Raw genomic sequence first — 15,417 nt, 5'->3', positions numbered from 1 at the left:
TGTGGCTCTTTCTGAAAACAGCTGGCTTTTACTACAATAAGAATTTTAACAACTTAAGCTATCTCCTCTGCATAACTGTGACTGAAGGAATTTCATTTGTTATGTTCACATCTGAGTGACTGGTTGCAGGAAAATACCCTCACTGTTTTCAAAGGGCATTCCTCTAAGGATGAGGCTTCTCTGCCTAGAGAGAAATAGCTACATTGTTAGAGGTATTACACTCTGCCTAAGAAATAGGTACTAACTGAAACATAGCCCCAGCTATACCCCCTTATCAGTGTTTGAAAGTAATTTTAAAAACAAAAACCCTTATCCTAATTACATATCATATGTATGTGACATGAGATACACACATATATTATCATATGTATATGACATGGCATATCATATATACGTATCATATACATATGATATATCATATATATGTACATACATATATGCATATATCCTTGCAAGTGTATTGTAGACAAGACTCAGCGAGTCAAAATTCTAAGATTTGAGATCTGAACCCCAAGTATGAGGGACTTCTGCATGAAAAGGTTTGAATTAGTGTATGAAGGCCTGAGTTCTAGTTCCTGGCTAAAACTTTTCACTTAATTTACCTCTGTTTTCCTCTCTGCAAAATGGTCTATGAGTAGATTCACTTGGGACTGTCTGTGTGGACAAAATTGGATGTGGTTTATAAAGTTGTGTGACATAAATATAACTACCTAATTCAAGTTTGAAGCAGTCAAAGTGAGAGGAGGCTGTCCTACCAAAGGATAGGTGTTCTGAAATGAAACTGCTGAAAAAGAGGCAAGTGTGAGCCTTGTAATGTAAGATGCCAGGTGTGAGCTGTGTGATGTAAGATGCCAGGTGTGAGCTGTGTGATGTCAGATGCCAGGTGTGAGCCATGTGATGTAAGATGCCAGGTGTGAGCTGTGTGATGTAAGATGCCAATCACACTCTCCAAACTGACAGGTTACTTCTTGATTCTACTAATTATTTGCCATGCGACTTAAGGTAATTTCTTTACATTCTTTTTAGCCCTGTTCTGTTTGGTTCACCTGTAAAATGGGTTCTAATGAAGACTGCCTGGCATAATTAATGTCAACCACTATCAATCCCTGGCATATGACACTACTCTCATCAAATGTCAGAGACTCATAAAAATAATTGTTACATGATGTTATTGCTCTGCTTCTTATTTCTGCAATCACAATTGCTGTTATTGAAATCTGGTTTTGGAGAGCTGGAGAGATGACCCGGTGGCTTTTTGTGACTTTCGCAAAGAACTTGAATTCTATTCCCAGCATCCACACCATTGTTTGTAACTCTAGTCCTAGCAGGACCCAACACCTCTGGCCTTCTAGGTCACCTTCACTCATGTTTACACATACTGACATACACACAGATACATAATTTAAAACAAAAGTAAATGTATTTTCCAGTCAGTTGCAGAGAGCCTTTAATGATCTGAAATCTGATTGGCATACATAATTTCCTAAGCTTAAGATCCTAGAGTCGATGCTTTGGTTCTTATGGAATGCCATCAAATGAAATGTAGATTGGGGCTTTCCACTGTCTACCTACATGCTTATCAGTTCTCGATCACTATAAAAAGAAAAGTAGAAGAAAACATTTTAAATGAGGGAAGATTTATTTTGACTCATGATTTCAGAGACTCGGTTCTGCCTCACTTGGCCACTTGGCCACACTGCTTTGTCTCTAGCAGCAGGACATGCTATACAAGAGCTTTTTCTTTCACAGATATGAGGAAGCAAAAAGAAAGGGCCTGGGGTCCCAACATCCCTTTCATGGTCACAATCCCAGTGACCCAAGTTCCTTTCAAGAGGATCCAAATCGTAAACTAATCACCACTTCCTAGTCTCATCACAGGCTGGGGGCCAATATTTTAACTACATGAGTGGGAGTCCAGACTCACACCACTGCAATCTGCATCTTAAGTCCACTGTTGACAAGGCAGATCTGAGTATTTTAGAAGCCTGAGATCAAATGTCCTGTGGACAGGTTCCCTGGTAATCTTAGTGAGGAACTGCCTCTGTCAGAGCTTGAAAAGGAGACCATCAATATACTTGAAAGCCGTGCCTTTCTCCCCATTGGGTCTACCTTTCATTTTCTTTCTCTGTATGCCAGAGGAGGGGCTTAAGGCAGGGAACTTTCAGTTTCTAGGCTGGGCAAAAGAAATGTTTCTCTGTAGGGGTCTGCGGAATTCTCTCCATTCGAAATGCATCCTTCCCACACCTTATTTGTGCCAGAATACTAAACTTTGGGCACCATGTTGGTTTGATAGTCTAGAGCTAGGCACCACCCACCAGTACCCCATGGACTCAGTGAAAACTCAGCCCAGGCAGGGAGAATACGCTGGCATGTTGACTGTTTGAAAATTAGAAAGGAAAACCAGCCTCCTGTGTGAAATTTACTTTTAGTATGTTTTGAGGCATAAATTTAGAGGATTATAAGATAAAGAAAAAATATAGAGCTTATATCCAATATTGCATACTGAAATATTCTAAAATGGTCCAATGGGTGACTTATTTTTACAATCTAGATATATCCTTGAAGATTTTATTTTTATTCGTTTGTATTACTTTGATTTTGGAACCCCGGCAAATGTGAAACGGTTCATTAGTTGAACTCTACTATAATTACTAAAGCTAATGAGAACAATATTTTGAATGCCAAAGCCAATTTATCAGCTTTCTTGTAACAGAACAATTTATGTCTTTTTTTTTCCAGAGGAAGTCTTCGGTGCCTACTCTGCACTGTGGTGGTCTCCAAACAACACGTTTCTAGCTTATGCCCAGTTTAACGACACAGGAGTGCCGCTCATTGAATACTCCTTCTATTCTGATGAGTCACTGCAGTACCCCAAGACAGTGTGGATTCCATACCCAAAGGTCTCTGCTCCCGCTCAGATCTTGGTTCTGCAATTTGATGGGGGGGGGGGGGGGAGAGAATGGTTGCATTTAATCCCTTCCTGCTAATGAAAATATTGTCAGTCTCTCTTCAACAGCTTTCTCTGATTTCTCTTGCTGAAGTCAACAGCATCTGGGCAATTTTAAAGTATTTTTATTATCCCAGGAAAGAGTGTGATTTAAGGTTTTGTAATTTCTCCAAAACCTCTAAGAAATGACAAGCAGAAAAAGATGGTGAAAATGATTTTGAAAGAGGTAGGGGCGGGGTAGGAAATGCTTGAATGAAGGCAAAGGGAGGCTGTAATTGAATCAGGAGCTCATCTCATTTGTAGACGTTGGAATGAGCCCGAATTTGAAGTTGAAAAGCCTGGTTATATATCAGATTGTATTACTAATTAACAGGATACAGTGCATGACGAGTTTCAGTGGCTCTGTTACAGGTTTGGCACTGACGTGAGTTTTGCACGTCCTACATTTGAGACAGTCGTGCCGCATCCTGGGTTTCAAGATTGTTCCCTGCTATCCACACTGTGTGTATTAAAATCAAGGATCTTTGTCAAGCAGTATAAGCCAGGAGAGGGCTTTAGAAGGGAGCCAGGAATTCTTCAGCACCATAACAAAAACGGCCACAGTGTCGTCGTCTACAGGAAAAGCTAACAACGTATTTCTGCCGTAAATGATTTGGAAAAAAAAGGAGTTTTTATTTTTACCAACTCACTTAATTTGCCTTATGAAGATCTGCCATTTTAGGAAGGGAGAGGAAGTTAAAAGGAAAAAAGATCCTAAATTAAATATGGAGATATGTTTTCAGAGAATGTTATTTTTTGATGAGTGAAACTGAGGGGGAAAAATCTCCATAAAACAATCTCTAAAACTCATATTATTTCTAACTAATCTGTCAATAGAAGATGCATGTGTACATTTTTAAAGCGCTTAGAGACTTCTGCAGTAATATTGACTGTTGAGCCCCAGCATGGTTAGCCTGAACTTGACATGAAGGTGACACCTACTACATCAGCACGATTGGCTCTGGCCTCAGGCTTATTTTCCTGGTGGACCAAGCCTTTGATACTATACAAGTGAACCACCAAAATGTTTGTGCTATAGAATTTGAATATATTGGCAAATGATGGAGTTGCTTTTTTAAAAAAAAGACATTTGTCTCCCCACCCCCACTCCCGGCACAAAGCACACAGATTCTGAGCAAGCAAACACGCGTGATTTAAATATGAGTGTTTGGACCTTCATGTTTTATAAACACACACAGGCACACAGACATGCACACACAATTTTTTTAACCTGAACACATAAAGGATTTTCTTTATGTTCATTTTATTTCTATTAAATTGTTTGATGGTATCCTATTGTTATGATTCTACAGCCATAATTCAGATAGTTTAATGCAGCTTAAATTTATGTAATGATGAGGCTGTTTTTTTTTTTAATCATTATCAATTCTGTGGTTTTTCCCCCCCCCTAGGCAGGAGCTGTGAATCCAACTGTAAAGTTCTTTATTGTAAATATAGACTCTCTCAGCTCATCCTCTAGTGCGGCTCCCATCCAAATCCCTGCTCCTGCATCTGTGGCAAGAGGGTAAGATGCTCTACCTGAGTGCTTGGGTGTAGATCGCTTTCCACTACCTGGGTAGAGCATTTCAGACACAGGTGGCAACATCAATCATAGCATCATCTTGTATCCTTGATTCTTTCTTTTGTCTGGGGACTTTCCATTGGTGTGGTTCTTGTGATGGGTATGCACAGTGAACGGGGCTGCCAGGCATCACTGGAGGAAACAGACAATAACCAGATGAACAAACACGTATCAGTCTAAAACACCAAGTGGCAAAAAAGGATAAAACCAAAGGACAAAGGTGCAGGTAGCTAGGCAGGGGGTTCCAGTGAGAACACACAAGGCTAGAGTAGAACGTCTCTGTGGGATACCTTGTGGGGCTACTATAGGCAGAGGAAATCCAGGGTTCTATAGAAGGTATGTTCTGGAGTCTCAGAGGCATCACAGAGAGAAACAGGATCCAGTGAGGGAGAAGAGCAGTAGTGCAGGTTGAGAACCATGCAGACTTCTCTGGGCATGGCAATATGCTGTCTACAGCATAATGTGTCTACCACAGTTGGTGGCCCTGCTATGACCTGTTAGTCTGAAGCCTACACATTTTTATTGTGAAGCTCCTGAAGCTCCTTAGGTGCCTCTTGGGAAACAATTCCCAAATCTGGGACTTGCTTTAGGAGCTCAACAGTGGTTTAAAAACGATTTTAAAAAAGGACTGAATACTCTCATTTTGGATGAGCTATAATTCTTCCCCAAAGGTCCAGAGGCATTCAGAGAAACTGTGGGTCACATTTGGGAACCCCCAATAGATGGTTAACTCTCAAGATGTAATTTGCTTACATCATCTCAGATGGTTGAAGTCCTGCTTCGCAAGCTCTGTAAGAACCTGGCTAATTTTTCCTATAAAAACCAGAGCATGTGTAATTTTCTATGTAGCTCTTCATTTCACTCTATTATTTATGCTGGTTTGTTTTAAGTAGCAGCTATCATGTGCTGAGCATCTCCTGAGTGCCCAAAACAGGCTTTAACACATGATCTCTCTCACTGTGTAAGTTATCTTAAGCAGCTCTTTTCCCAACAGCTATTATGACTTGTCCTCTGCACAGATAAGAGAATGAGGTTCAAAGGTTAAGGAAAAGACCTTAACCTTGGGAGGGCCTGTTCAGTCAGGCTCTTTGGATAGGAAGGGGGATTATGAGAATCTTTCTCTGTGACTACAGATGGTGCCCTCAGGGAGCCAGAGATGGCATGAGAGCAACAGTAAAGCATACTGTTCTTCTCAGTTGACACCATCTTTGTGCACTACACTGATAATCTACTAGCTTGGTTAGAAATTATTGTACTAATACGTTTATTCAGGAAAGGAATCTTATCAGTAAGAAATTCCATGAGATTCTCCCCCCCCCCAAGATATAAAACTATACCCAAAGGTTCTAAAGCCTGTCGTTTCAACCCCGAAACCTCTTAAATAAACACTGATTTAAAAAACACAATTTACAAATTCAAGGTGTGCAAAAAGCGGGTGACACTGGGCCCCCTCTAATCAGGGAAGAGATACCAAACTTTCATATAAACAGCTAGGAGAATGAAGTGACCCGAATCAGGTTGGTCGCATCCCAAGTTGGCAGGGGTGATGGGTTTTCTATGGCCAGAGGGATCAAAGAAAGCTTCCTGCAGAATGTGCACTAATGGGTTGCCTGGCGCAGGGAACTGGAGGGGAAGCACTGAGGTGGAACCCAAGGGACATGGGAAAGGCTGCCCAGGGAAAGCCTGGATGTATGCTCTAGGACCTCTCAACCTGTAGCCAACACTTGTCTGGAGAAGTGCAGCCCAGAAAACAGTCCCAACTAGAACTACTGTAGACTTCAAAAGTGGTTACCAAACTTTTTGAAACATCCTGAAAGTCTTTATTTTGTTGCAATAATCCTGTGGCACTCTTCTGGAAAAAGAGATGGAAGATTGCTGCAAGTGTGGGGCAAGCCTCAATCTTGTCCCCACTCCTTCTCTGAGGTTCCTGAAAAAAAGTAGAAGGGACCTAGGGAGGTCTCCAGAACTGTCAGAACTCCACTGCTCGTGAGCTGGGGAATCACAGAGCAAAAGCAATTTGCTTAAATCACACAGCAAGTTAACATGGGAATTAGGAATGAGGAGGACGGACACATTTGCTTCCTGAGTGAAAATAAGGACATGGATGAGGAGAAGGATTATAGTGACTTGAGGAAGGTGAAACAGCCCCGAGGCATCAGGAGGGGCCCAGAAAAGAGAGAAACAGTCTGAACACGGCCAGCAGACTGAAATGGCCATGAAAGGGGAGGAAAAACAAGGGAGAACAAGTGAGGAAGAGAAGAAAGAGAGGAGGAGAGAGGGCAAGTGGGCCAAGAGAGGAGTTGTGGGCCAATAGGACAAGGCTGAGAACCAAGAGATCTCTCTGCCTAGAAGCTGGGGAAAGGGAGGCTCAGTTCTTCACTCCTCTGGTCCCCTCCCCCCACCCCAGCTACATAAGCATAGGACGGGGTGAGGTTGGAAGTGTTGGGAGGAGCTACAGGTACTGTGTGACCCTTGACACTAGAACACAATGATTGACTAGTTACATTTACTGTTGAACACTTCTCCTGTGGCCTGGGATAGTTAGTGATCTGCCCTTGGTTTCTCACTCATTCCACACAACAGCCTAGGATATTGTCTCCATGGTCACACAGATGATGAAAATGTGTCTTCCCTGCCAAGAAAGTACCGTTCAAAGCACGGTGGGAAAGTGCTGAGCTCAGAAGAGTTAGCCAAGTCTTAAGGACTTCACGAATTAGTCACCTTACTTCTTTGCTCTTTCATACTTCCTTAAGCTAAAGGTTTGGTGAGGGCTGCCTTATTGGCTGGTGCTATTGGATGTTGATCATATTACCAACGAGATGTCTGTCTTAGGAAATGTCACAGGGAAGCATTCCGGGGAGAATCTAAGATACAGCTGCGGTCTCTGTTAGTATTGGTGAGATTGTAGCTTTTCTACAATGAGACCCTAGGTCCACCTGGGGAAAGTATTCATTTGCTTGATGAGACAACACTTTCATGCTTTTAGTAAAAGACCCCCCTAGCCCCCAGGACCAAGGCAGTCTTGACAAGGCATACTTACTGTGTCACTGCCTTGTGGGTCCCCTAGTGACTCACTAGATCCTTGAGTAGACTACCAAGCAAGTTCAGCAGCACGCTTCCGGCTCTGTCCAGGTCTCCTCACTCATTTTGTTTGTCACTCTTTCTAAGGCTTCCAGCAAGTGGAGTCCTTTTAGTGGCTGAGTCTGCTCTGCGCCACTCATAGGAATTAGAATATGAGCAGCACGAGCCTCTCTGCTACCCTCAAAGATTGAGGTTTGAGGCTGATTAGGTTATTTGAGCTGCTGGTATGCACTGACTCCAAATGGGAATCCAAGAGCTCAAAATGTTTGAGAGGAAAGAGTACACAACACAGATGTTGTGAAATTTCTAACTTTTCTTTAGAGTTGTGTTTCCAGGGCCAACTGAAGTAAGACAAGATCTGTTAGAGAGGGGTCAATTTTATAATAGTAACTGGTGCCCAGAAGGGTGACTGAGACACAGTGTCTGATACTGTAGAATAATTGAATAGATAAGCCAGTTGACCAAATGGATGGGTTGGTAGATAAATGGATGTGTGGATAAGAAAGTTGGGCTTTCCATGTGTTCCTGAATGTGTATGGCACAGGAATGAATCCCCAAAGCCAGCTCCAAAGATAACTTTCAAAATCATCCTGTGTACCAAGTCCTCTTTTCTCCCTCTGACTAGCTATCTGCAGATTCTTCAGGCTAAAACTACAGGGCTGGAGAGAGTGTGTCTAGGGAGGTGACACCCCCCCTCCAATATCCAGTGAAAAGCCTGAAGGCCCATCACACTCAGCTAATGATTTACCCTGTCCTTCTTTTCCCGTACTTTAAGGGACACAGTAGATAAAGACTCCCTTTATCTGTCTGAATACCAGATGACCCTTGGTCTATACACTAGGCTCATCAAAGCCTGAGATTGCTGGGCAAGAGGTAAACTGGACTGGAGTTCCATCTGCCCAGCCAACATGCAGGTGATACCCGTAAGAAAGAAGACAGTTAAGCTTGTGTGCTATACAATGCTATTTCCCTCAACCCTCCTGCATCCCTCCCCACCCATCCCTCTTCTCAACAATCTGTCAGTGGACCCAGGAGGGTTGGCATCCCTATCAGAGCAATAGGTGGCATGGAGCCCACGGCCGGCACTGGAAGTACGCCTGCTTCCTCTGGTGACTCACTGAATTAATTAGTCCCAGGCTGCAGTGGCTCTGGGTAGCATTTTCCCCTCCATTATTCCTTCTAGCTAGCAAAGCATAAACACCATTAATGTACAGTTGAAACATTTACACAAATTAGAGGCAGCAATGTCACCTAAAAAGCCTTGTATGAAATGCTTCCTCTTTGCCAGGACAAGAAGTCACTTTGCAAGATTTGCCACAGCAGGATGTCATAGGAGTGCAACCAGCTGACTTTGTTCATAAAATTTAGCATATACATAACTCTCAAGGAATAAGTGGATTTCATTGAGAAAGGAGTTGTACACTCTAGGAACTGTAAGAGTGGAATGAACTAGCAGGACTTCCCAGTAAGATAGGAAAATATTTGCAGGAGGCACAAATACAGACAGGAGAATCTGAAGCCATCTGCTTGATTTGAGTCCTGGCTCCAGAGGTTTCCGATTGGTTGATCCTGGGAAAGTCACTTAACATCTCTGCACTTGTGTTTCCTCGTCTGCTAGACAGAAACCACACGGGTACCTGCCTCACAGAGTGATTATGAGTCTTATGGGAAGTAGCCAGTTTCTTCCACAGAGTCACGTTCACATTGAGTACAAACTGTTATAAGTCCAGAAATTCACTGCTTTGTCATGAAAACCAACCAGATTCTCCTGGTGACTGATGCATTTCCAAAACTTGGAAGTCTTTGTTGGGTTCCTCTGCCCAACCTAAGGCAAGAGACCCAGGCTCAGAAGGAGGCTTGGCTACAGGTGGGGGAATGCCTTAGTATTTCCTGCTCACTACAAGAGCGGAAGTTTGTTCAGGAATTGGTCCCCCTCCTCAGTCAGCGTGTTATCCTACAAAAGGTAGTTGGAAATCCCTGTGGTGGCATGTTCTTTTGATTTACAGTGGGGACTTAAACCTTTGAGTCAAGAGTTGAGGTAAGCCATCCATCCCTTTATGTCTTTTTCATGACTCTGAAGTGTCACCTTGGCATAATGTTCTCTCAGGGCTGTGATTAGAGGAAAGTGTGTTTATAAAAATGTTTTAAAATAGACTGTCTGCAGCCTTGGTGAGAAGCCTCCATTGAGCCCTCTCGGAGCCTGGAGTACATCCCAAGCCACTGACAGTGACTAAGGTATCAGACCCAGGTTCATTAACCTTTATCTAGAAATGGACAGGGAAGGTGGCCAGGACACGTAAGTTGACCAATGCACGTGAGTTTCCTGTCTGCTCGCCCATATTCCATTACTCAGTGTTTTTAAATGGCAGCTGTGGCTTTATAGCACGGACAGCCACACTATAAGATATAACACAGATTTCATAGATAAAGCTACCTACCATAGGTGACATGGGGCATGGAAGAGTTCTCTTGCTCTCACCTGCCTCTCTGCAACCAGAACACTTTTAAAATGAGGAAGAATGTTTCTGGGTCCCGACATGTGTCTCTAAGCAGAGAGACTTTTTCTCCCTAACAAATGCATTCATAAAACTCATCAGATTCTCCATAGAGTTTCCTTTTGAGTTTTGAAGACATGGTCTTTTGTTATGGCCTCGGCTGGCTTTGAACTTCCAACAATCTGCCCGCTTTGGTCTCCAAAGAGTTTGTTGTTATGGTGGTGGTGTTTGTTTACTGGATCTAAATGGGCAAGAATGAGTGGAGTAGAACCAGGGCTAACAGAAAAGCATCTACGATTCAAATCCATCCTGGCTTGCATTCGTCTTCATATCATTCACAGCTATACATGGTTTTACATTATGAAAGGGACAAGTGCCATTAAAAAAAAAGAAAAAGAAAGACATCCATGACATTGCAATTGAATCTTTATATTGAAACACAGCTGCTCTTATTAATGTCAGCATTGTCTCTAGCTGCTTCCCTATTGGGGCAATGTGACAGACAACATGTAGAGCACAAAAACTAAAAAAAATTACTATCTGGTTCCTCAACTAAATGTTTCTTAATCTTTGGTATAGAATATTACTTTTTGAAAAACTTTATTTTTCTGTGTCTTATTTTTTGATTCTTCCCAGTTATTTTCAAGGATATATTATTCGTCCTGGGTAAGAGGTTACCCTGCGAACCTCTCCTGCTGCTAACTTGACTCCCCTGTTTTGGGTGAGGGCAGAAGAGATGGGCTAGGGTAGGGGCCCTGGCTCCTTTCCAGGAGAAAGGAGGTGGAGAAACACTCTCAGACACTGCACTCTGATTAGCTCCTGGATGATAGGGACACTGATTTAGCAGCAGTAGCTTTGCAGGAAGCACACTGACCAGGGGCAGGGAGTATGTTAATTTACTAGAAAACTATAGCATCGTTCCAAGTGTCCCTGACCTCACAGAATTACTCTCAGGCAGCAGAGCGGAGTTGGGAAAGTTTCACCCTTGACTCCCTGGTACCAGGGGTCAAGATAGGGACTTCACTGTCCTAAAAATATGGTTTCAATCTTTACTGTCCTAAAAATATGGTTTCAATAGCGTGAGTTAAGCCACTTTAGGATGTGTCTGCTGCTTTTTTTGTGTTAGATATACTTCAACTTCTTTCAGAAATCGAGTTGTATTTTAAGCTAAAGGGGAGAGAAAGTGTTCTGTGATTAAATGGTTCTCCTAATAATGTAAAATTCTACTTCCCATTAGTCTATCTTAGTGTTTTATTGTTGTGAAGAGACGCCATGACTGAGAGAGACACCCTGACCACAGCAACTGTTATAAAGAAAAACATTAAATTGGGGCTGGCTTACAGTTCAGGCAGAGGTTTAGTCAGTTATCACCATGTTGGCAAGCATGGCAGCACACACATGGAACTGAGAGTTCGACATCTTGATCAGAAGGCAACAGAAGGAGTTTGTGTACCACTCTGGGCATAGCCTAAGCATAGGAGACCTCAAAGCCCACCCACACAGTGACCCACTTCCACCAACACACCTAAGACTGCCACTCCCTCTGGGCCAAGCAATTCAAAAACAAGAGTCTATGGGAGGCCCTATATATTCAAATCACAGCAGACTAGATTCTTTTTTATCAAGTAAAATATTCATTTGCAACAAAGTCTGAAAAACCTCATATTTCTTGTTTGTGTGTGTGTGTGTGTGTGTGCTAGCATGTGTGCAGGGAAATGTGTGTTCACGCTTGTAGAGACCTGAAGTTAGGTCTCTATGGGCATCTTTATGCATCATTCTTTACTCTTATTTATTGAGCAGGGCTTCTGACCTAACCCCGACCTTACCAATTCAGGCTAGTTTAACTACAAGGTTGACCTAGGGAATCCCCTGTTTCTGCCTCTCACCTAAGTGCTGGGATTATAGGTGGTCACCATAGATGCCTGGTTTTTACTTGGACTGTGGGAGTGGGGGAGGTCAGAATTTTAATCTTTATACTTGCAAGGCAAGCATGTTATCCACTGTGCCATCTCCCCGACCACACTATTTCTAAAACCCTTCCCCTCTTCTTATCTCCAGGGATCACTATTTATGTGATGTGGTGTGGGCTACAGAAGAAAGAATTTCACTACAGTGGCTCAGGAGGATTCAGAACTATTCCGTGATGGCTATCTGTGACTATGATAAGATCAACCTAACGTGGAACTGTCCATCCGTAAGATTTCCCTGGGATGCTCTGCTGTTCCAACAGCATGTGACATGAGGGGTCTTTGTCATCCGAGTGAGTGGAGGTTGGGATCAGCAAATGTTTTAGTTTCTCTTGTCCCCGAGTCCATATCCAGCTCTGAAGCAGGAGGTCAGTCTTGGTGTCTGATATTCGATATCCAAGAGATCTTCCATTTCTCCTTTGCACACTAGTCGTGGTGTGGTAGGTATGGATGTGATCATTTGGGAGGGTGGGGGAAGGAGTGGCGAGAAATCCTGAGGACGGAAGTTGGTGTCCGAGTTCAAAACCAGGATGAGGTTATATGCAAAATGAAGGTTATTTTAACGGGTAAAATAAAAAGGATGGAAAATAGCTAGCTAAGCATGTGGGTAACAAATACCAGGAAGGTACAAATCTATTACTAGACTGTAACAGTTTCTAAGCAGAAACCCAACTTAGAATGTAAACACAAAACCATCAGCCTAAGAGGGCAGCAATGCCGAGGGGAATCGAGTGTTGAGCAAATTGTGAGGTGCTGAGGTACCCAGACAGGATACCTTGATGTTCTCTGAGGCTGAGGATTTCACAAAACTGCCTTGAGAGCCGGCAGCCACAGGAGAGACTGGAGCCGAAGTCAAACAGATATACGTCATGACCAGTCTGTGCCTCCTTTTTCTCTCTGGTCATGAGCCCTGCATTACACACACCTACCTGCCAGCATCCTAAATGGGCAGAGGGCAGAGAATTTGAGTGATGCTCCATATCTTGACACACCCATTTGTTATGCAAGAAAATATCACATTACTTAAAATGTCCCCACCTCGTTGCTAAGCTATGGGATTGTTTTGTTTGTTTGTTTGTTTGTTTTTGTTTTTAAATCAAGTAAACAGCCTGCATCTCCCAAAAAAACTGTTTTTGTTCTGGTAGGGAGTGCAGTTGTAAAGATATTTCATAACACTTCTATGCCTTGAACATTTACAACATGACAGGGACAGTGAAGCCCGAGGCTCAGTGAGGTTCAAAAGTGCCTCTGTCACAGGACACACCTGAACTCTAAAGCACTTTGCTTTCTGCTGCTTGACTCATCACAATATCAGGATATTGTGCCATAAGAGGACTTAAGATAGATACAGAGGGTAATAACAGATACTCTGTTGGAGCCAGATGAACAAGACAAGGAAGTGGCTTGCAGGAAGACAGAGAGCCAGCCAGGATAAGACGTCCTATGTGAGCAGATAAGAAAGTTCCCTGTAAGCTGAGGGATTGTGCGAGGACATCCATAGTGAACAGCTTAGAGCACAGAGGGACCGAATGTGCTTACCACCTAAGCTGGAAGTGAGGTACTGGATGGGGAATGAGGCCAGTGCTTAAGATTTGGGCTCAGGGGCCATGCAGAGGTGTTTGAACTTATCTTGTAATGGATGGAAAGCCATGTCGGGATTCTAAAGTGATGAGTTTAATGGGAATCGAGTTGTCTGTTGCAAATGTGATCAACTAGGGGCTGAGCAGGGAGGATAGTGGACCAGAGGAGTAAATGATAACATCCAATTAAGAGACCATGGAAGCAGCCCACTAAGAGCATCCTGAAGATGTGAATGATGGGAGTCTCTGTAGGAAAGGACAGAGGGCTGAAGCAAGGGGCTAAGGGAGATTTCCATAAGAAGGGAGTGAGAAGAGAAGGAATCTAGACTGTGTGGCTAAGAAAAGGTCTGAGAACAGGCGGCTGGGCTATAGGAAACTGAAGAACAGCACCGAGTTCTGTGCATATCAGATTTAAAAGGCCAGTTGGAGTTTCAGGCCAGCACCAAGGGACAGAGATAAGTGATCAAGTGCAATCATGTGAGGAAAAAAAAATAAAAGAAAATAAAAAGAAAAAAGAGAAATAAATACGAACATACACAGACTTAAAGGATGAAAGATTGTTTTCTTTTGTCATACGTGTAAGTTCATGTGTGGCGTCTTGTACGGGGCTAGGGAAGTAGCTCAGTTGTTGGATTACGGGCTTAGCATGCCTGAAGGCCTTGGATCAGTTCCCAACACTACGTAAACCTGAGTGTGGGGGTGGACCCACATCACCCTAGTGCTTAGGAAGCTGACACAGGGTCAGTTAAAGGCTTTGGTCATATTGTCAGTTTGAGATACAGGACACGTTCATCTTTAAAAGAAAGAGAAAGCATAAAAGGACTCCACCATCTTCTCTTTAAAACACTGCACTGTCTTTTCTCCCCAGGAGCAGCAGCATGTTGAAATGAGTACCACAGGCTGGGTCGGAAGAGTAAGTGTCCTGAGTTATAGATTTTATAGACATCATGCCTGCTACTCAGAGCCGGTTAATGTGTGGCTGTCCTATACTAAGGCACTGTGCTGTCACTGATGGAAACGTGAGTCAGGTCGTGTCTCAGTGTTAGCTGTGCTTCCTACTGTACACCCAAGAAGGCGAAGAGACAAGTCCGACACCAAAGTCATGAGCAGAACTGACGAGCAAAGCGTGATCTCCAGGCAACTGGAGCTTCCAGTGAGCTGAAAGGCTGCCAAGATGCAGAACATACTTGCTTGACCTGTTGTTTGAGTTCTCCGCTTTGGAGGCAGAAAAAGGGTTTCAGTCCAGCCTGGATGGCAGCCATCAGGAACAGTACCAATTCAATAATGTCCATTGCTCACCTCTCTGGAGGAAAGCGCATGTTGGTAGGCACTCTGAGGATGCACTTTATCTGGGAAAGCAAGGTGACCCTCAGAGACCCACTGCCCTGCTCACCACCACCTGACACATGTATATGCACAGCACCTCAGACTCAAGTCTGAGACTGTGGAAGAAAGCACGGGGTCAGGGGGAGGGACTCCAGCCACCATGACACCTTATGGGGAAGATGAAAACTGGACGGCGGTACGTAGCTTTTTTAAAAGGGTAACGAAGTGAAGCAAAGACTGTAACCACTTCCCATCTTCCGGGTGAGAGAGGTGAGGCTTCAGTCCAGGAAGACGAAGACCCCTCTCTGCTGGGCTGGGAGCTACCACAACATTCCCATGTCCTTTTTTTCCAGGCACTGATTGGGCAGAGGAGAGAGGTTTGCCAACAAGAAAAGTGGTT

General features: G+C 43.4%; 1 protein-coding gene across 6 annotated transcripts in view; it reads left to right on the top strand.

The window, feature by feature from the left end:
* Dpp4 (dipeptidylpeptidase 4) overlaps positions 1-15,417 on the top strand; it is an 82,243-nt gene that overhangs the window by 35,050 nt on the left and 31,776 nt on the right. For all 6 annotated transcript variants that reach the window (XR_001780739.2, NM_010074.3, NM_001159543.1 and 3 more), the window contains exons 9-12: positions 2,740-2,900; positions 4,399-4,511; positions 12,203-12,338; positions 14,560-14,604. Coding sequence is in view for 5 of the 6 variants with exons in the window: in NM_010074.3 (NP_034204.1) it covers positions 2,740-2,900; positions 4,399-4,511; positions 12,203-12,338; positions 14,560-14,604 (455 nt within the window). In the remaining variant the exon portion in view is untranslated. The remainder of the gene's footprint in view (positions 1-2,739; positions 2,901-4,398; positions 4,512-12,202; positions 12,339-14,559; positions 14,605-15,417) is intronic.

Source organism: Mus musculus, chromosome 2 (genome assembly GCF_000001635.26).
Source record: "Mus musculus strain C57BL/6J chromosome 2, GRCm38.p6 C57BL/6J".
In the NCBI taxonomy this organism is placed as follows: Eukaryota; Metazoa; Chordata; class Mammalia; order Rodentia; family Muridae; genus Mus; species Mus musculus.
The sequence above is the reverse complement of the archived record's forward strand: the minus strand, read 5'-3'. Positions and strand labels throughout refer to the sequence as shown.